General features: G+C 45.8%; 1 protein-coding gene across 2 annotated transcripts in view; it reads left to right on the forward strand.

The window, feature by feature from the left end:
* The first annotated feature begins 463 nt into the window (after positions 1 to 463).
* The window catches only part of SHISA9 (shisa family member 9), a 320,165-nt gene continuing 300,280 nt past the window's right edge, over positions 464 to 20,348 (forward strand). For both annotated transcript variants that reach the window (XM_012554673.1, XM_004373266.1), the window contains exons 1-2: positions 464 to 1,026; positions 10,400 to 10,527. In XM_012554673.1, coding sequence (XP_012410127.1) covers positions 464 to 1,026; positions 10,400 to 10,527 — 691 coding nt within the window. The remainder of the gene's footprint in view (positions 1,027 to 10,399; positions 10,528 to 20,348) is intronic.

Genomic DNA, 20,348 nt, shown 5'->3' on the forward strand with positions numbered 1-20,348 from the left:
CCCTCTTGCCCTCCCTTCATTCCACAAGTGTCGCTAAGCTGTCTCAGCGCACTTGGCGAGCCGGAGAGGTGAGGGGGATCCTGCAAGCGGACGCAGGGCGGCGAGTGCGGAGCCGCGGCCCACAGGAGGCGCGGACAGCCGGACTCTCCCTTTTTTCGGGCCCCCGGCTCCCACTGTGGCGGCCGGACCTGCACCCCGCGTGGCCCCGCGCCTCTTCCCCCCGCCCGACCTGGCGCGCTCCTCCCCGGCCGGCCCCTAGGCGCGCGGCGCGCTGGAGGCGAACGCCGGCTGAGCTGAGCGCAGTGGCCGCAGACCCCGCGCGCCCCGCGCCGCTCCCTGCATGTGCGGCCCGCGGCGGCTCGCAGCCCCCGGCAGCAGCCTCGGCAGCTTCGGCGGCGCCTCGAGAGGCGGCTGCAGCGGCTCCAGCGGCGGCATAGCGGCCGAGCCCGGGCTGGGAGACAGGATGCGCCGCGTCCTCCGGCTGCTCCTCGGCTGCTTCCTCACCGAGCTGTGCGTCCGCGTGTGCCGGGCACAGGAGCGAGCGGGGCACGGGCAGCTGGCACAACTGGGCGGCGTGCTGGTGCTGGCGGGCAGCAACCGCTCCGGGGCCACCTCCGGGGAGGCCGGCGAGGGCGCGGGGGTCTCGGACGCGCCCCCGACTCGGGCGCCCACGCCGGACTTCTGCCGGGGCTACTTCGATGTCATGGGCCAATGGGACCCGCCGTTCAACTGCAGCTCGGGCGACTTCATCTTCTGCTGCGGGACTTGTGGCTTCCGGTTCTGCTGCACGTTTAAGAAGCGGCGACTGAACCAAAGCACCTGCACCAACTACGACACGCCGCTCTGGCTCAACACCGGCAAGCCCCCTGCGCGCAAGGACGACCCCCTGCACGACCCCACCAAGGACAAGACCAACCTGATCGTCTACATCATCTGCGGGGTGGTGGCCGTCATGGTGCTCGTGGGCATCTTCACCAAGCTGGGGCTGGAGAAGGCGCACCGGCCCCAAAGGGAGCACATGTCCAGGTGGGCCGCCTTCCCCCTCGCCCTCCCCTCCGGGCGCCTCTCTCCCTTCTCTGTTCTTCCCCGCTGCCTCCAGGCAACTGCCCCCCCCGCCCTCCAGCCTGTTCGCTGGGGCTGGCCCCCAGGAAGCCAACTTGGGCCCAGCGCGTGGAGCGTGGGGCGTTGGGCTCAGCGCAGGTATGGGTATGAGCGTGTGTATTGAGGGTCTCTGGCCCTTTCGTCCGCTTGCCGCCCCTTCTCGCCCAAGACTGAGGCGGACTTGATACACACACACTTGGAGCCCGTGGCCCTGAAGTCCTGGATTTTAGGGAGGGGGCTCGTAACGCCCCTCGGATTCCAGATGCTAGCCTGTAGGTAAAAAAGGGCTGGCGAGCCCGAAAGGGAAGGGGGGCGTGTGTGAGCCCGCGCGCGCGTGTGTTCAGGAGGTAGGGAGTGTGTGTGCCGCCTGCAACTCGTACGACTCGCGAAAATGAGGCGAGGGAGGCGGAGAGGCAGGGGAGGGCGAGAACAAAAGCCTCGTTTGGAGCGGCCGCCTCGCTTTGCTGGAGCTGCGAGGGTCGTTGCAGTTCCTGGGAATCGGGACCTTGGGTGCGCTGTCCTCGTGACTCCCTCGCCCCTTTCTCCCGCCACCACTTCTCCCTGCCCGGCGCGGCGACTTCCGCCGCACGCTGCGCCTCTTGCCCCAGCTGGCGCGGACTCCCGGGGCCGGAGCCCCCTCCCCGCGGCCCCACACCCCCCAGGCGCCCTGATTCGTCAACTTTTCCGTTTGCCTCTTTATTATGCAAGTCGCAGCAGATGGGAGAAGGCATTTGGGGATTAATGGAGCTATTTGCCTTTTGCTTTTTTTAAGTGTTTAAATTGATTCGCACAACCCAGTAACTTTGGAGGCGGAGGACGTAGCCGCGAGGACCCAGTCCTTGGTCGGGGGAGAGGCGGTCGGTTGGTGTGAGATCCAGGCCCGCGGGGTTGAAGGAGCGACAGGCGGCCTGCGAACAGCTGGATGGCTGGGGTGCAAGCTTTTTCTGGCCTCTTTCCGAGTCTGGGCCACGAAGTCACCGTGTGTCCCCCTCCCCCCCGTCCCACACATACCCCACACCTGCGACGGGGTCTGTGTGTGCGCGCGTGTGTGCACGCGCTCCGTGCGCCTGCCTAAAAAAATCTGAACAAAGAAACCCACCAAAAATAGGTGAAGGAACATCAGCACTTCACTAGTAATTATTTTCTATCTATACGCAGAGGGTATCCGATGAATGTTTTTTTCCAGAGGGAAGGGATTTGGGGAAAGAGCTGAGGGAATTCTCTCCGTTTGGGTCAGCAAGCTGGGGGGTATGGATGGATGGAGAGGTCTCCAGGCAGAGGACTCTCTAGAGGTAAGCTCCGAGGGCATTCTAGAAAGCCTGACCTACTAAAGGAATGGAGCTCTGGTGGCTGGCCCCTCCTACCCCCTGCAACCCCAAGGTACCCGCAGTTGGAGCCCACTGCTGGGCTCTTGCACTCTCCTCGGTCCTGGGCAGACCCTTTGGATTGCCCGGGGTCTTTGTTAAAGTGAGGGCAGATGGGGAGCAGAGCTGCTGCAGCGGGTATCAACTTGGTAGGGAGAGTCACGCAGAGACAGACAGGTAGGCTGCTTTGCAGATTCCAGGTAACTCCTCTGATGAAATCTCCAGCCAGTGTTCCTAGGCAAACCTGGTCTTAAAGGAACCTGGTTCGGAGGCTGGGGGGAGGCACTGTGGATACGAGCTGGTCTTTGGGCTTCTATGGGAGAAAGTGCAGTCAGCTTCAGGCCTTCTTTGATCTTGGTGTCTTAGTGCCCCAGCACTCCACCTTGAACCTGAAGACCTGGCAGGAACGCAGCTTCCCTGCCCTGCCCCCTCGCAGCTCTGCTGGGGAAGAAAAATCACTCCAGCTAAGGGGGTTGCAGTTACTGTCACCACTTCTGCAGGTAGCTGGAATGGACAGCTTGGAGGTGGATCCAGTCCTGGGGAAGCAGAGTCTCAATACAGACTCTGCCTGTAAAAATTCTGCAAACTACAGAATTGAACGGAAGTGCATGCTCTTGAAGAGAAAGAAAGAGAATTGTGGATTTTTTACTGGTAGATTCTAAGGTGGAGTTTTTAACCCTGGTTGCTGTTTAGAATCATTTGGAATGCTTAAAAACAAACAAACAAACCCTAGATAATTAAATCAGAATTCTAGGGGGTGGGGCTTGAGCACCTGTGCCTTTAAAAAGCTCCCCAGGTGACTGTGCTGTTCAGCTAACCACTAACTAAAAGGAGATAATATTTGTTGAGCACAGTACTGTATTAGTTGCTGTGCGTGTATTTAACATTCTCTTACTTAGTTCTCTTAACTACCCTATAAGACAGACGCTATTTTTATTGCCATTTTACAGACAGGGTAATCATGGCTTGATTTGGGAGGCTTGCCGTAGGTCACTTTGTTCGAAAATCGTGCAGCCTCTAGTCCCCTGGTTTCAGCTGTGTCTAGGACAGATATTTTCAGATCAAGTGAGCATCAGAATCTGGCGGTGCTTGCTAAAACGTGGATTCGTGGGTTCTATCCATAGAGATTCTGAATCTGTAGGTCCCGGGTGGACCCTAGAAGTCTGCATTTAACAACCTCTGTGAATGGTTCTGATTGCAAGTGGTCCGCACTTGGAGAAACACTGGTCTTGGGTTTGGGAATATTTTACAGGTGGGGGATGGACGGCTTAATCCCAGAGAGGAGAGCTAATGTGACTCTCGAATCTGCATTGCCTTCTCCACGTATGTAACCTTTGGGGTGTTTCTGTGGCACTGGGGCTGCCCCAGGGACCCTCCAGATGCATCCTGATGCTCCTTGCACAGTTAATCATATCCAGCCCTGGCTATGGCAGTCGGCTCATTAGCTATTGCCTAGTGGTTCTAAGGAAGGCTGTGGTGGGAGGTGGCAGGCCAAACTGCGATTAGCCAAGATTAATATGTGGGCAGCAGCCCTCTAAGTGTGTTTTGTCTGGGGTTGCGAGGGACACTGAGATGGGGTTGGTTCTCATCTCAGCTGACAGCACCTTCTTTTCCAAGCCTCACAGCATGTCATTCCTGTTTCTTAAGCTTTGCCCCGGTGAACCAAAAAAACCCGTTGCCATCGAGTCAATTCCCACTCATAGTGAGCCTGTAGGAGAAAGTAAAGCTGCCCCATAGGGTTTCCAAGGAGCGGCTGGTGGGTTTGAACTGCTGACACGGCGACACCAGGGCTCTGGCCCGTGTATGGGCGTGGATTAATCAGTAAGCATGATACGCGCCGGCTTGCATTGTGCAAGGTGCGCATGGGTCTAACCGTATTTACTTGCTAATCTGTGGTGAGCAATTTCCCATGGGTTTCACCACGTGTTTGCACTGCAGATTGGTGGAAAGGCACAGTTGGGCCCGTGCATGCCTTGCTTATTGGGTAATCCGGCCCTGCCAACGTAGTTGCGTTTTCACAGCGGACACTTCCATCCCAGATGTCACTTTGCCGTCTCAGAGTCTCGGGCTCATGCACTGCTTCCTTCTGGGCTGTTTAGGATGGAGCTTAAAAACCAAAACCAAACCCTTTGCCGTCGAGTCGATTCCGACTCATAGTGACCCTATAGGACAGAGTAGAACTGCCCCAAAGGGTTTCCAAGGAGTGGCTAATGGATTCAAACTGCTGACCTTTTGGTTAGCAGCTGAGTTCTTAACCACTGTGCCACCAGGGCTCTAGGATGGAGCTTTGGAGAAAGCAATTCCAGGAGGGAGTGGGGAGGCTTGCATAGGATGTTGTAAGACCTGCACAGACCGTCATTCAAGGCAGCAGCAGCCACACTCCACCGCTGTTTATTGGAACAGGTGACTGGAAATGGTAGCCTGCTCTGGTTACCAGCCATGCTGCCATGTTTTGCTTGGCTGCAAGGTGTTCTTATTTTAAAGTTTTCTTCATTTTTTTTTTTTTTATTGTGAGACAATTTAAACATATAAAACCTTGAAAGAATAATAAAATGAACTCTAGTATATCCTTCAGTCCCTGGATGGCGCAAACAGTTAAGTGCTCGACTACTAGCCGAAAGGTTGGTGGTTTGAACCCATCCAGAGGTGCCTCAGAAGACAGGCCTGGCATTCTGCTTCTGAAAGTTCACAGCCTTGAAAACCCCATGCAGCAATTCTGCTCTGCACACGTGGGGTCACTATGAGTCGGGAATTGACTCGACAGCCACTAGTAACAACAACAACTGTTTATTGAGCACTTACTATATGCACCAGGAAGAAAGACCTGGCAATTTTCTCAAAATCAGCCATCAAAAACCCTATGGAGCACAGTGCTACTCGGACACACATGGGGTCGCCATGAGTTGGAATCAACTCAACAGCAACTAACAATAACAATATATCCTTCATCTAGATGAGAGTTCCTTGACCTCGGCACTATTGACATTTGGGGCCAGGTAATTCTTTGTTGTGGGGGCTGTCCTGAGCATTGTAGGATATTTGGCAGCCTCCATGGCCTCTACCTACTAGATGCCACTAGTGCCCCCTCAACTGTGATAACCAAAAATGACCCCAAGCTTTGCCAGATGTCCCCTGGGGGTCAAAATCATCCCTGGTTGAGAATGCTGGTCTAGGATTAACAGTTATTAGTATTTTGTCATACTTGCTTTCTCTTTTTTCATGTTTGCTCTCTCTCTCCGTATATCCAGATGTTTACTTTTCTTTCTTTTTTGGCTGAAGCATTTGAAAGTAAGTTGCAGACATGACACTTCAGCCCTAAATACTTGAGCGTGGATCTCTTCCTCAGAGCAAGGCCATTCTCCTACATAACACGATTCCTTTATCACACCAAGGAAAATGAACCGAAATTCTGTAATATCATCAAATATCTAATCATAATAAAATTTTCCCACTTGTACCAAAAATGTCTTATAGCTTGGTTTTTCCAGGCAGGATTCAATCAAGGTTCATTGCACGTGACTGTTACGTCTCTTTTGTCTCTTTCAGGTAATGTAATGTTTTTTAAATGGGGCTTCGAACCGGTTCGTTCCAGTTCGAATCCCTGCTGAGAATTTGCATTTCCACCCCACATATACAGAATCAGAATCTCCATGTTAACACTGTCCCCCAGCTGGTTCTTATGTATAATAACTTTTGACCACCACTGCTCTGCTAGTGGTCCCTAGCCAGCAGCATTAGTGTTGCTTGGGAACTTGTTAGAAATGCAAATTCTCAGCAGAGGTTTGAACCTGAACAAACCGATTGGAAGCTGTGGTTTTAAAACCAACTTAGAAATAATTGGTAACATTTAAGAACTGGGAGATTTCACACAGAAATCCTGATTTCTGGTTTTTCTTGAAAAATCAGTAGGCCTGGCAACTCTGGACTTTTCTTCAAATCGTGCAGTCATTCTCAGCTTCCTTTTCTTAATTGTTCCTCCCCTATCAACATAAACTCGCTGCCCCCTAAGCTTCCTGTCTAACCTTTCAAGTTGCTGTTGTCAGTTAGGTCTCATATAGGTACATCTTTAAAAGAGCACAGTGGTCAAGGCAGACATTCTTTACTGATTAAGCTAAACTATTGTTAGGTTTAAAAAAGACTTCGGGGGATATTTTTGGTTTAAGGATTAAGGTTTTAAGATGATCTCAGGGCAATAATTTTGGGGGTTCATCCAGCCTCCATGGGACTGGAAATTCTGGATTCCATGAAACTTGAAATTCTGTTCCACATCCCTCCCCTCTTTTGATCAGAATTCTTCTATAGAATCTTTGATCAAAATGTTCAACACTGGTCTTGCATTTTAACATGACAACTATTGGTCGCCGCTGAGTGGTGACTGCTCCCTTTAGGAAGTTCTCAGGTTCATCTCAGAGGCCACCTCAGGTAATTCACCGTGTTATGTGACCAGCCCCCTCTAGAGAGGCAGTCAAGGCCGATCCTAACAGCATAGGCTCCAATCACATTGCCTGAGATTCAGTCCCAGCTACATCACCTAATGGCTCTGTGACCTTGGGAAAGTTGCTTCAGCTCTCTCAGTCTTATGTCCTCCTCTGTTGTGAGGATTGAGAAGCTCTTAGCACAGGGTCTATCACATGGTGACTGCTCAGCAACAGTTCCCCTCTATCACCATCCCTATCATTTGGATTTTCTACCCCTGGGCTACCAAAGGCATTGTTGTTGCAGTCTGGATACTTCATGCCCAGCCTTTACTGTGCTACATCTATTTAGCTGTCTGATCTTGGCCAAGTCCCATAACCTCTCTAGACTTACATTTTTTTCAAAAAATTTATTGTGTTTTAGGTGAAAATTTATAACGTGAATTAGTTTTCCATTCAAAAATTTTATACACAAATTGTTTTGTGACATTAGTTGCAACCCGCACAGTGTGTCAGCAGTCTCTTCCTTTACCTTTCCACCCCGGCTTCCCCGTGTCCCTTCATCCAGTTTGCCTGTCCCTTCCTGCCTTCTCATCTTTGCTTTTGAGCAGGTGTTACCCATTTGTTCTCATATGTTTGATTGATCTAAGAAACATGTTCCTCACGTGTGTTATTGTTTGTTTTCTAGGCCTGTCTAATCTTCGGCTAAAGGTGGACTTTGAGAGTGGCTTCAGTTCTGAATTAGAGAGTTCTAGACTTACATTTTAATCTTAGCAGGAGGGAGTGGCAGATTTAGAATAGGAGGGAAGGTCCACATATGATGATATTAAATGTACTGAGAGCTGTTGGGCTACGTGATGTTGAAGGACCCTTGCTGGCTTTGCCATTTTACCATAAGCTGGTATGTGAGAGTTGATTTAATTTCACGGCCCCCTCTCCATGAGGTGGGTTCAGTCTGCCATTTACAGAGGCACAGGTTGCTTTCTGAGAGGATTAACAGGCTCTTGGTGAGCAGAGGAGTCAGACGTCAAGCCCAGACAGCCTGAGACCAGAGCACAGGTCCTCGACCACTGCACCACACTGCCTTTGAACTCAAACATGCAGGACTTCGTCTGCTCAGCTCCATCAGACGTGGTCACTGCCCTGCAAATAACGGCATGCCCACGGGGGCCAGTTCCAGGAGCCACTGTAAGACAAGATAAGGAATGTGCTCCTTATCTGCCCCTGGCAGGGCCAGACCTCTTGGGGGGGGCATTGGTTCTAAATGACCTTGGGGGCAGGAACATGTGTTTGAAGCTCTCTAGACTTGAAACCAGTAGGGAACACGTATCATTATTTTGCCAACCTTCAAACAGAATCAGAAATCCAAGTGGCAAATTAGATAGCACACTCCTATGTGGTTTTCAAACACTCATCAGAAGAGCTGAAGTCCCTTGCAAAGAAATGGCATCAAGTGACAAATGCCCTCCTTCCCTGGCCTTTTCTCTTTTTTTCTTCCAACTTCCCTCCCACCTCCCTTCTTCCTACAGATTTGTGGTTATCCTGTGGTTTCCACCAGCCTCCCTGGCCGCAGAAGCCCACGCAGGCATATACTGTTGGCCACAGAAAAGGCTCCAGGTTATTTTTCCGTGCAGGATGTTTGCTTCCCTTGGGGCTCAGAGTCCTTGCATTTTGAAAATCAATTTTATTGAGGCATGATTTACACAGTAAAACACACTCACCGTTAAGCAGACATTTTGAGGAACTTTGACACATGTCTACACCTGTGTAACGACTGCTCCAGAAAGTCACTTCCCTCCCGTTGCCCTTGCATTCTGGAAAAACAAATGATGCCTCTTGTGCCAGAGGAAATGCTCAGGAATGCCTTTCCAGTGTTTGGAAGTCGGAATATGGTTTGGGTGTAGGGACGCCTGGGGAGTTTGAATCAAGGTCCTGGAACTCTTGGCTCAGTTTTGAAATATTGGGATCTTTTTATATATTTGGGGTCTCTGGGTGGTGCAAATGGTTAATCTGCTCAGCTGCTAATCAAAAGGTTGGAGGTTCAAGTCCACTCAGAGGCACCTTGGAAGAAAGGCCTGGCAATCTACTTCTGAAAAATCAGCCATTGAAAACCCTGTGGAACACAGTTCTACTCTGACACACATGGGGTCACCAAGAGTCAGAATTAACTGGACGGCAACTTTTTTTTTTAATTTTACTTATTCTAATTAGAGAGAAAGTGATGCACCATTTTCTTTTTGTTCCTCACATAAGCCAAGCTCATTCCCATCTTGGAGCTGTTGTGTTTGCTGAAATTCTGTTCCACCAGCCTTTGCATAACTGGCCCTTCCTCCTCATTCAGGTCTCAGTTCCAATGTCTCCTCCTCCTGGAAGCCTTCCCTGACCACCCAGGCTTAGCCGCCTCCCTCGTCCACTTAGTAGTTTTATTTGCTTCATTCTACATCACACTGATCGTATTCACTGATTGGCTTTTGACTTTTTTATAAGTCTCCTTCCACTGCATTTTTGTGCTCCTTTCTTGAATTCAGGCAAATTAAAGTGATTAGCATAGTGCCTGGCTTATGGTAGGTACCTGGTCAGTGTTAGCTAGTGTTACTCATACTGGGCTGTTGCTGTACCTGAAGTGTTGGTATCTAGTGTTAGATGCAAAAGGAGACAACAGCATCTATGGGGTTCCTTCCATACGCAGGCACTGTGTAGTCACGTGACCGGTATTCGTCATTTAATCCTCCGCCACTCTAGGGAGTAGATAATACTGCTAATACAGGGCTGTCAGAAGAAGCATGCAGACTAGTCTGTGTGAAGTCCCCATGTGACCCCTGACTGTAGCGATCTTAGTTACTTGTTGATGTCTTCCCCTCCACCCACCCGTAGCTAGAAGGGTAGCTCCGTGGCTTACGGGGCCTTGTCTTTGGTTCGCAAGCGCAGCACTCGGTTCCGGTTGTTGCTGGTTGCCGTCTGTTCTGACTCATGGTGACCCCACGTGTGCAGAGTAGAACTGAACTCTGTAGCGTTTTCAAGACCGTGAGCTTTTGGAAACAGGCCTTACTTCCGAGGCACCTATGGGTGGGTTTGAACCACCTGCCTTTCAGTTAGTAGTCCAGCGCTTAACCATTTGTACCACCCAGGGAATAGGGTTTTCCATGGATGACTTTTTGGGAAGTAGATCACCAGGCCTTTCTTCCAGGAAACCTCTGGGTGGACTTGAACCCCTAACTTTTTGGTTAACACCTGAGCTCATTAACAGTTTGCACCACCCAAGGACTCCAGGGTGCATTAAAAACAAACAAACAAAAAACACCAAACCTATTGCCATCGAGTCGATCCTGATTCATAGCGACCCTATAGGACAGAGTAGAACTGCTCCATAGGGTTTCCAAGGAGCGGCTGGTGAATTCGAACTGCCCACCTTCTAGTTAGCAGCTGAGCTCTTAACCACTGTGATAGCAGGGCTCCCCAGGGTGCATAGTAGGTGCCAAATACTGTGTTTTGAACAGACTTAAATTCTTTCTTTTTCAGGGCCCTTGCGGATGTCATGCGGCCACAGGGCCACTGCAACACTGACCACATGGAAAGAGACCTTAATATTGTTGTCCACGTCCAGCATTATGAGAACATGGATACGATGACCCCCATAAATAACCTTCGTAAGTATAGCCGTGCTGTCCATTCCACTTCTGCATGGTGACCCGTGTGGTGGTCCCTTGCCAGGTTTTACGGTGTGTGATTGGCTTAGTTCAGAGCTCCTCGCTTGTTGATTGGTCAGAAGTCTTCTTTCAGCTCTTCTAGATGACACTGAGTTTGGCACCATAGGATTTCACCTGGTTGGTTTCTCTATTAACTGGTAGTTCATTTAGTTGGCTGCTTCTGGTTGATTCTTCTATTAAATAGTAGACCACTTGGTTGGTTCGTCTTGGTTGATTAATCGCTTAACTAATAGCCCTCTTGGTTGTTCCGTCTGGTTGTGTACTTTGCTAACCAATGGATCCCTTGGTTGATTCTCCTTAGGTGGTTAATCTGTTAGCCAGTAATCCATTTTAGTGGTTCATCTTGATTGAATAATCTAATAACCAATGGTTCATTCACTTGTCTGCCTTCTGAGGTAGACCAGATGCATCATTTAAGCTTCATGCTGCTGTCAATGAATAGATACAAGTGCAGAAGAATGAGATCTATTTTTCATGAAACTGGAGTTTCCTAAAAATAATCCACAAAATATTCTGTGTGTGTGAAGAGTGTTGAGTTGTGGTCATGTTGGTTTGGGGTGTATATGTCTAATCCAACTGTAATAAATTCAGTCCCATTTTTCTGCTAGGAAAAAGATAAAGCTGTTATTTGCCATTGTATTTCAATAGGTATTCTTCAGCAGATAGAACAAACTTGGGGATCTTGGTCTGCTCCCAAAGATTTTGCTTTCCTTTCAGAGATCGGTATATACAGCATGCATTATGGAACTGATACAGGGACTCATGGTTATGGAACTGATACAGGGACTAATGGGGGTGGAGGAAAAACAAGATTGTTTAGTTTCTGACAGTAGTGTACTACCGTGGTTATTCCTAGCAATTATGTTTTCAGGTAACCCCCACATTAAAGTAATGTGGCGGGCTTGGTTTAAAATAACAAAGGCCAGACAGTTCAAGGATGTGTTTAGTTGTGGCTGGAGGTTCTTAAAAACAGCAACAGTTCTGGCATTGCACATTTCACCATCTGAATCGCCTTTGCTGCAACTCCACTAGGAGTTGCTCTGGGGTTTTATTTGCTGAATCTTAGTTTCGGGCTCTTTGGTTGCAAAGTTGTATGCCTAATGGGTAGAGGAATATACCTGTGGCATTTGACACAGGGATGTGAATTCTCTGCTTTTTGCGTGGTGACGATTTTTTCACGGCTTTGGAAATTGTTGCAGCATGTTAGCAAAGCCATTGTTTACGTTGTTTGAAAAAGGGACCCCCAAATAGAACGTCTTAGGCTTCATTACATTAAATAATGTGAAATTATTTATTTAGGAACTAGATCATAATATGGTATGAGAAATGGCTACATTTTAGAGCAAAATACACCAGCAATTGGAAGTTTTATGACCAAATCCTACAGTCCTGAAAGATGTGGTAAATTGTACCAAGGCTGACATAACATTGGTGTGTTCAGTTCCGGCTTTGATGGAAATTAACACATTCTCTTTCAGAGTCTTTTGCACTGGGAAATAAGTTGAACCTAGAGGTATGTGAGTCCCAAACGTGAGCAAGTGATTGTGATCGTAGGGTAGGGACAGCTGAAATGGTGTCGAGTCCTGGTCTGTAAATGGTGACCATTAGCAGGTTTCTTATTTGAAGTTTCAATCTTTAGGGTGATTTTGAATTAGCACTCAAATGGAATAACAGACTCATTGAAGTCACTCAAGTTTCATCATTCCGTGGGGCAAAAGGGCAGGGAGCATTAATAAATCTTGCTTAAAGAAGGGACTTTCATTTCAAGTTGTACTGATAATAAATTATTGCTCACAGATGGGTATCCAGGCACTGCGTAATTCAGAAATCTCTTGTGACAGGGTAACTTGGTTTATTTATGATTCTGGCTTTTATTCTACGTTTGTGCCTCAGTAATCAGTGATATTTTTATACCAAAGAAAGTGTATCTTGTAAAAGTCTGCTGGGAGTAAACTACAGGGATGAATACCAGATAAACTACAGGGGAGCATACCAGATGTGATGTTATGAATATGGATATTTTTACAAGAATTGCCACAGGTGGTCATTTCATATAATGTTGCCAGGTAGATCCAGTTCTTCTCTGTTAGAATTCTTGGAAGCACGTACCCTTTCCATGAATTACATTCATGTTTAATTTATATAGCACGTTAATTCTGTAGTTGATAATAATAATAATAGGTATCTTTGTAATGATATATTTGTACTTTTATTGATTTGTAGGCACTCTTTACATATTAACAGATATAGAGGAAAATTTGCATGTTCAGAAGAATGAATGGTTTTGGGAGTTCACTGAGAGGATAGAATTAGATGACTGATACTTATCAGATATTAGGGGTTTAATAAGCCAAGCAGTCATCAGAGTCCACTTTGACTAACAGAGAACTAGGAGGGAAGGAGTACGGTCTAATAGCTGGAAAATTAGACCACACCTTTGAGCCAGAACTAGAATATACCTGTTGAACATGAAAGGAGCCCTTGTGGCACAGTGGTTAAGTGCTTGGCTGCTAACCGGAAGATTGGCTGTTAGAACCCACTAGCTGCTCCGCGGGAGAAAGATGTGGCATTCTGTTTCCGTAAAGATTGCAGCCTTGGAAACCCTATGGAGCAACTCTCCTCTGTCCTATAGGGTCATATGACTTGGAACCGACTCAATGCAATGAGTTTAGTGTGGGTTTTATTGACTATGAAACCCTTTTCTGGGCATTATGGGAGTGACAAAGATGTGTCATTACAACAAAAGGAAATGAAAGATGCATCTGTTTGTTTATACACCAAGAAGGGAAGCATCATTCCACTCTTAGGTTGTTCTTCACTAAACATCCAAGTTGCCAGATTTGACTGGGAATTCAGTAGTCCCAACTTCAATGTCACTTTCATCTCTATTGAATGGCACACTTTTATTACTTTAAAAGAATAATGAGATCCTCTCTCTTCTTTTTAATGTCAACGCTAGGTCACTTTCTGATCTTTCCATTATGCTTTGGTGAAATGATAAGAAAATTAACAGTCACTGTAGAAGCCTGGGTATTTGGAAGAGGGGAGGGGAGAAGCACCTGGGTGCAGGCAAATAGGAAGGAGAGAACGGGAGTCCAGGGAGATTTTGGCCAACCTTTCTTTTCTAAATTTCCTGTGGTTGATTTCTTTCTGCGATAGCGACTTGACTTTTTATCTGAAGATGAATTTTTCTTCAGCTGTTACTGTTCATGTTCTTTGCAGCCATTCAGTGATATTGCCTAAAAATATTTAGTCTGATAATCAAAAGGGCCTGGACTTCTTTGATTAACAGGATGTAGATTCAGATGAGATAGTGATTTTCTGCAAAAGCTCCTTAGGCTTCTGTGTAATTATAGTTTGCTTTTGAAGGCACATTTTTTCCTCAAGTGCTGTGAACATACTGTTTTCCCCCACCCAACCTCCTTGCCTGCCAGTGACACCCCTCACCCCTTCAGGGACTGTGGAGTAAATATAGGTTCCCTTTATTGTTGTTGTTAGGTGCTGTGAAGTTGTTTCCGACTCACTGTGACCCCATGTGACAGAGTAGAACTGCCCCATAGGGTTTCCAAGGCTGTATGCAATCTTTATGGAAGCAGACTGCAGCATCTTTCTTCCGTGGAGCGGCGGGTAGGTTCGAACTGCCGACCTCTTGGTTAGCAGCCGAGAGCTTAACCACTGTGCCACCAGGGCTCCTTAGGTTCCCTTTACTGTTTTTAAAAGATAAGAGATGTGAGTGAGGGCTGTGGATATAACCTAGATCAGTGTTCTCAGCTCATTTGTGCTAACAGTATGCTTTTTTTTTAAGTAAAAATTTTATTTCAAAATAACTTTATATTTACAGAAAAGTTGCGAAGATTGTACCAAGAGTTTTCATATACCCTGACTTGCTTTCCCCCAGTGTCAGCATCCGACGTTAATCATGGTACACTTGTCAAAACTAAGGAACCGGTATTGCTAGCATATTACTTTTAAAGAAACTCTAGACGTTATGTGAATTTCACGTTACTTTTTTCTTTTTATAATTTATTTTATTTTTGTTGAGAATATAATGTATTTTTATGCAAATATGTGTGCCTTCTATGTTTGTTTGCCAACCACTGTCCCCCACCAAGTACTTTTGTAAGCACGCTATGCTAATTTTTTTCACAGCAACACGTAAAAAAAAATTGGCATAGTGGCTGTTTTAGCTATTTAGTGCTGCTGTAACAGAAATACCACAAGTGAATGGCTTTAACAAAGAGAAATTTATTCTCTCACAGTCTAGGAGGCTACAAGTCCGAATTCAGGGCGCCAGCTCCAGGGGGAGGCTTTCTCTCTCTGTTGGCTCTGGCGGAAGGTCCTTGTCATCAATCTTCCCAGGTCAAGGAGCTTCTCAGTGCAGGAACCCTGGGTCCACAGGATGCACTATTCTCCCGGCTCTTGTTTCTTGGTGGTATGAGGTCCCCCATGTCTCTCTGCTGCTTCTCTCTTTTATATCTCCAAAGAGATTGATTTAAGACACAACCTAATCTTGTAGATTGAGTCCTGCCTCATTAACATAACTACTGCTAATCCCACATCATTAACATCGTAGAGGTAAGATTTACAACACATAGGAAAATCACATCAGATGACAAAATGGTGGACAATTACACAGTACTGGGAATCGTGACCTAGTCATGTTGACACATATTTTGGGGAGACACAGTTCAATCCTTGACAGCAGCGCTTATGAAAATACCTCCGGCGCGGGGGGAGGGAGGTAGCAGTTGGCAAACAAACGTAGAAAGTGCGTGTTATTTGCGTAACAATATGGTATACAGCAGAACATGAATCAATTTAATAATTTCTATATGTATAATTCAGTGACGTGGATTACATTCTTCGTTCACCATTTTTTTTGCACGTGTCCCTTTTGTATTCTAGGTTCCAGTTCAGGATATAGAGTATATTTAGCACAGCATATTTTGATAGTAGAATTTTGCTTGTGCAGTATGGTATTACCAGCACCAGTTGCTGTCGAACTGGCTCCAACTCATGGTGATCCCAGGTGTATCAGAGTACAACACAGTAGGGTTTTCAATGGCTGATTTTTTTTTGGAAGTAGATTGCCAGGCCTTTCTTCCAAGGTGCCTCTGGGTGGACTTGAACCTCCGACCTTTCAGTTAACAGCCGAGCATGTTAACTGCACCACCCAGGGACTCCACAATATAGTATAGCAATTTGGTCAAGACTTAAAACAATGTAAAATAAGCCAATAGGAATTACAAAGCCTATTGGCACAATATAAAAAGTGTCTCCCAATGTCTATAAAAATATCTACATAAAATTATTCACCTGGTCACTGATGGAATGGAACTATTTGCTGCCCTGACCCAACTCTCATATATACTCCTGGGACAAAGTGCTATCATGTTCCATACAAACATACAACCCTTCTTTCTTACTGGGTTAGTGTTATACTACTGTATTTATTTTACAGCATAACCTCATCAAGTGGGATCTCACCCCAGAATGATTTGAAATGCTGACTTGAGGGCTTAGGACATAGAATCCATCAGAAAGACCAGGCTCCTGTTGAGTATTATGCTCTTTTAAGAACTATCTAGATGGGATCAAATGGAAAAGAACCACTTGAAAGGTCAGATAGGAAGCTTAGGGGGCAATGAGTTTATGTTAATGGAGGAGGAACAATTTGGAGGAGGAACAATTCGGAAAAGGATAGTGGGAATGGTTGTACAACTTGAGGAATGCAGTCAATGTCACTGAATTGTACATGTAGAAATTATTGAACTGGTACATGTTTTGCTGTGTATACTTTCAAGGACAATTAAACAAAAGAGAGACCAGGCTCCTATTCCAGCCTCACCCCACTCCCTGCCCCCCAGGACCATTCCCGAGTGAATTTGCAAGGAACCGAATGAGACACAGACCCATGACTTAACTTCTGAAGAGATGGTACCAGGGCTTTGAACGGGTTCGAACCTCTGCTGAGAATTTGTGTTTCTAACAAGTTCCCAGGTGATGCCGATGCTACTGGTTAGGGACCAATTCTGAGAAGCACTAGTAGAGCAGTGGTTCTCAAAATTTATTGTACATAAGAATCACCTGGGGATCTTGTTAAACTGTAGATTCTGATTCAGTATATGTGGGGTGGAAATGCAAATTCTCAGCAGGGGTTCAAGCCAGAACGAACTGGTTTGAAACTCTGGATTGTACAGCTCATAGCTAGGGCTAAGTGGATTTCCACTCATTTCAGTTCATATTTCCCAAAGGCACCCAGGATGTCCCATACTTGACTTTGGGAGATTCTGGGAGGGATATTCCCAGATATTTTAAAATATCCTAGGTAGGGCAGACAAAAGGGTAAATATAGATATGAAAGTGTATAAGAATAAAAAGGAGCCCTGGTGGCGTAGTGGTTAGGAGCTCGGCTGCTAACCAAAAGGTTGGCAGTTCAAATCCACCAGCCGCCCCTTGGAAACCCTGCGGGGCAGTTCTACTCTGTCGTATAGGGTCACTGTGAGTCGGAACTCACTTGATGGCGCCTAACAACGAGAGTAAAAAGATGTAAGGTAGTGTACGTAATACAGTGAAACCTGTGAGAGCTGGAACTCGATGGGACTGCCTTGTTTTTCTGGGTCTCGCTGGTCTTCTGCCTTTCCACTTTTCTATTGCTCTCTATTAGTGGAAAATATTTGAGATTTCCTTCTCTGACAGATTTCCACTGTACACAAGTTCCGGCTTTCGCAGGTTTTACTTATTAACAGTAACTTACACATTCAGCATTATAAGCCCTTTACATACATCAACACATTTAACCCTCAGAACCTTATTAGGGTAATACTATTATTTTCGTCATTGTCTGGATGGGGAAACTGAGGCTCAGACAGGTTAAATGGCTTATCCAAAGTCATACAGCTAATAAGCGGTGAAGCTGGGACTTAAACTGAACCAGTTAAGCCCCAGAATCCGTGCTCATAACCACCATCCGCGTTACCTCTCCTGGTGGTGCAGCATGTTTGCAGAGTGGAGTAGAAATTGTTAAAGGATATTCCAAGGGAACTGAAAGAGCAGCTGATGGATTGGCACATTAAGACACACAGTGGGACCCATCAGCAAGACCCTTGGCATTTTGAATTTTGCAAGAACTTGGTTAGTTCCAACTCTTAGGAAGATTTAACTCTCTTCTATAAAGTCGCAGCTACCAACACTCTTGTTCCTGAAACCTAAATGTTTCTATCATTAGGTAGAACTAGTTGTTCCATCTGAAAACCCATGACTGTAATGGCTTTGGCACATGGGTCAGTAAGTGGTATATTTAATAAGCGTGAAGGAGGCACTGTACTGGATTAGCCAAGAACAGTTATAGGTTCAATGCAGTAGCCTGAGTTGCCTGCATGGTTTCACATCAAGGTCTGGTTTCCTCTTGGAGTATCCAGAGTTATAGCCAAGGGGAAGGTCTTTACCAAACGTGTCTAACATAGCTGAAGTAGTGTAATGAGGGAGTGGAGAACATGGGTTTGGGTGGTAGACATAACTAGGATTGGGTATCTGCTGTGTTGTTCATTAGCTGTGCAGTCTTGGAAAAATAAATTTAATTCCCTGAACCTCAGTTTACAGTTCTGTAGAAAATTTGGTAAAATAATATCTACCTTATAGGATTATTGTGAGGATTCAGTGAAATAACACTGAGGCAGTCCCCGACTTACGATATGTTAGAGTTACGGCGAACTCCACTGCACTTAGAACTGCCGCCTCCCCTTTTTTTTTTTTGGTGCATCTTAGTAATGGAGCCCTGGTGGTGCAGTGGTTAAGAGCTTGGCTGCCAACAAAAAGGTCAGCAGTTTGAATCCACTAGCCTCTCCCTGGAAACCCTATGGGGCAGTTCTACTCTCTCCTATAGGGTCGCTCTGAGTCAGAATCAACTTGACGACAATAGGTTTGGTTTTTATTGTTAATAATATGTACTACACACAATGTTGCAATGCGTATCTGTAAGTTTATACGTAATATTTCCAAACTCCAAAGACAGAGATCAAATTTGTAGAGATGCTGACAATAAAAAGCAATAATAATGAAAACTAAAAAAAAAAAAGAGGTATTCTACTTATGTTAGAACCGGCTTATAACAAAACCAAAAAAACCAACCCATTGCCGTCGAGTCGATTCCGACTCACAGGGACCCTATAGGACAGCGTAGAATTGCCCCATAGGGTTTCCAACAAGCAGCTGGTGGATTTGAACTGCCAGCCGTTTGATTAGCAGCCGTAGCTCTTAACCATTGCACCACCAGGGCTCCAACTCATGACAAAGTCATTGGAAAGGAACCACTTTGTAAGTCGGGGACTACTGTGTAAAGAATTTAGCCAAATGCCTTAACATGAGTGTTGGCTGTTACTGTTATTATTTGTGGAATGAGTGAATATGGGCGCTAGCATGGTTTGTTCGCTCGGACACCATGATACACATCAGCATGAATTCAACGTGCAGTTGTCTTCACAGTGAAAATGTTTGCACTCTGTGTGCCAGTTGATAACACAATTTGAGTGTGTGTGTGTTACTGCTAATGTTTTAATGCAAATGAGAACTGAAGAAGCTGTCAATTCCTTCCCAAGGAAATAGCTCAGATGGAGCAGCTGTCCCATCCTTAGCCATTTGTTCCTGTCTTATGCTTTCTTCTATCCCCATGTAAAACACATGAGCTTTTGTTCTGTTACGAATATCAATTTAATATATATTTTTTTTACACCAGCAGACCAGGACAGTAGGAATCTGTATGACCCCAAATGTGTCTTGTATTTCACTCCAAAAATGAGACTGTGTGTGTGTGTGTGTGTGTGTGTGTGTGTGTGTGTGTGTGTGTGTGTATGCAAGCAACAGAAATACAAAGAAAAAAAAAATCATTTTCTGGAAGTCATCTCCTGGGCTCTTTTCAAAAAATTGCTACTAATGCTGGCCACGTGGCATTGCCTAATTAGATTTGCTTTGCCTTTCCAAAGAGCTTCCAACCAGCTGTAGGACTATTTGTAAAGAAAGCTTAAATGCTCAATACGGTGTCTGGTTTAGTTTAAAAGATGCCAAGTTCTGTTCCTTCCATACCAGAGAAAGCCTATCCTTGGACACAGTTCCTTTGGGAGAACATTTCTATTTATGTGTCTGGGTTCAGTGATGCAACACGCCTACTGTGTGATTGACACTTAGTGTAGATAAAAAAGGAGTAATAAGTAAAGCAGAATAAAGTTTGTTCTGCCCCTACCATGTGCGTGTATTTTACTTCCCACGACAACTCTATGAAATACTTGAGTGGGTGTTGCCCCTCTAAATTATAGATGAGGAAACTGGCTCAGAGAGTTTTTTTTTTGATTTTTCAACTACATTTTTTAATGTGATGTTAGGTCTGTACAAAATATATGGAAGATATGAAGGATGAATAGGCATGAACTCAACAACAGACTTGAAGAACCAGACCTTAACAATACTGTTATGTTGACCTCTGTGTGGGTCTCGTATCCTATCTGTCTGCCTCCTCCCCAGAGTAAAAGCATTCCTCAATTTCGTATTTTCATCTGTAAGATTTTTAAACATAAATTTATGCCATAGGTATAGTATGAATAGCTAAAATATATATACCATGTTGATTTCCAGTTTTTAAAATTCATTTTGTTGTTGTTGAGAATATACACAGCAAAACACACACCAGTTCAACCGCTTCTCCGTGAATAGTTCCATGACATTGATTACATTCTTTGAGTTGTGTAACCATTTTTTATATTTATAAA

This window comes from Trichechus manatus, unplaced genomic scaffold (genome assembly GCF_000243295.1).
Source record: "Trichechus manatus latirostris isolate Lorelei unplaced genomic scaffold, TriManLat1.0 scaffold00024, whole genome shotgun sequence".
In the NCBI taxonomy this organism is placed as follows: Eukaryota; Metazoa; Chordata; class Mammalia; order Sirenia; family Trichechidae; genus Trichechus; species Trichechus manatus.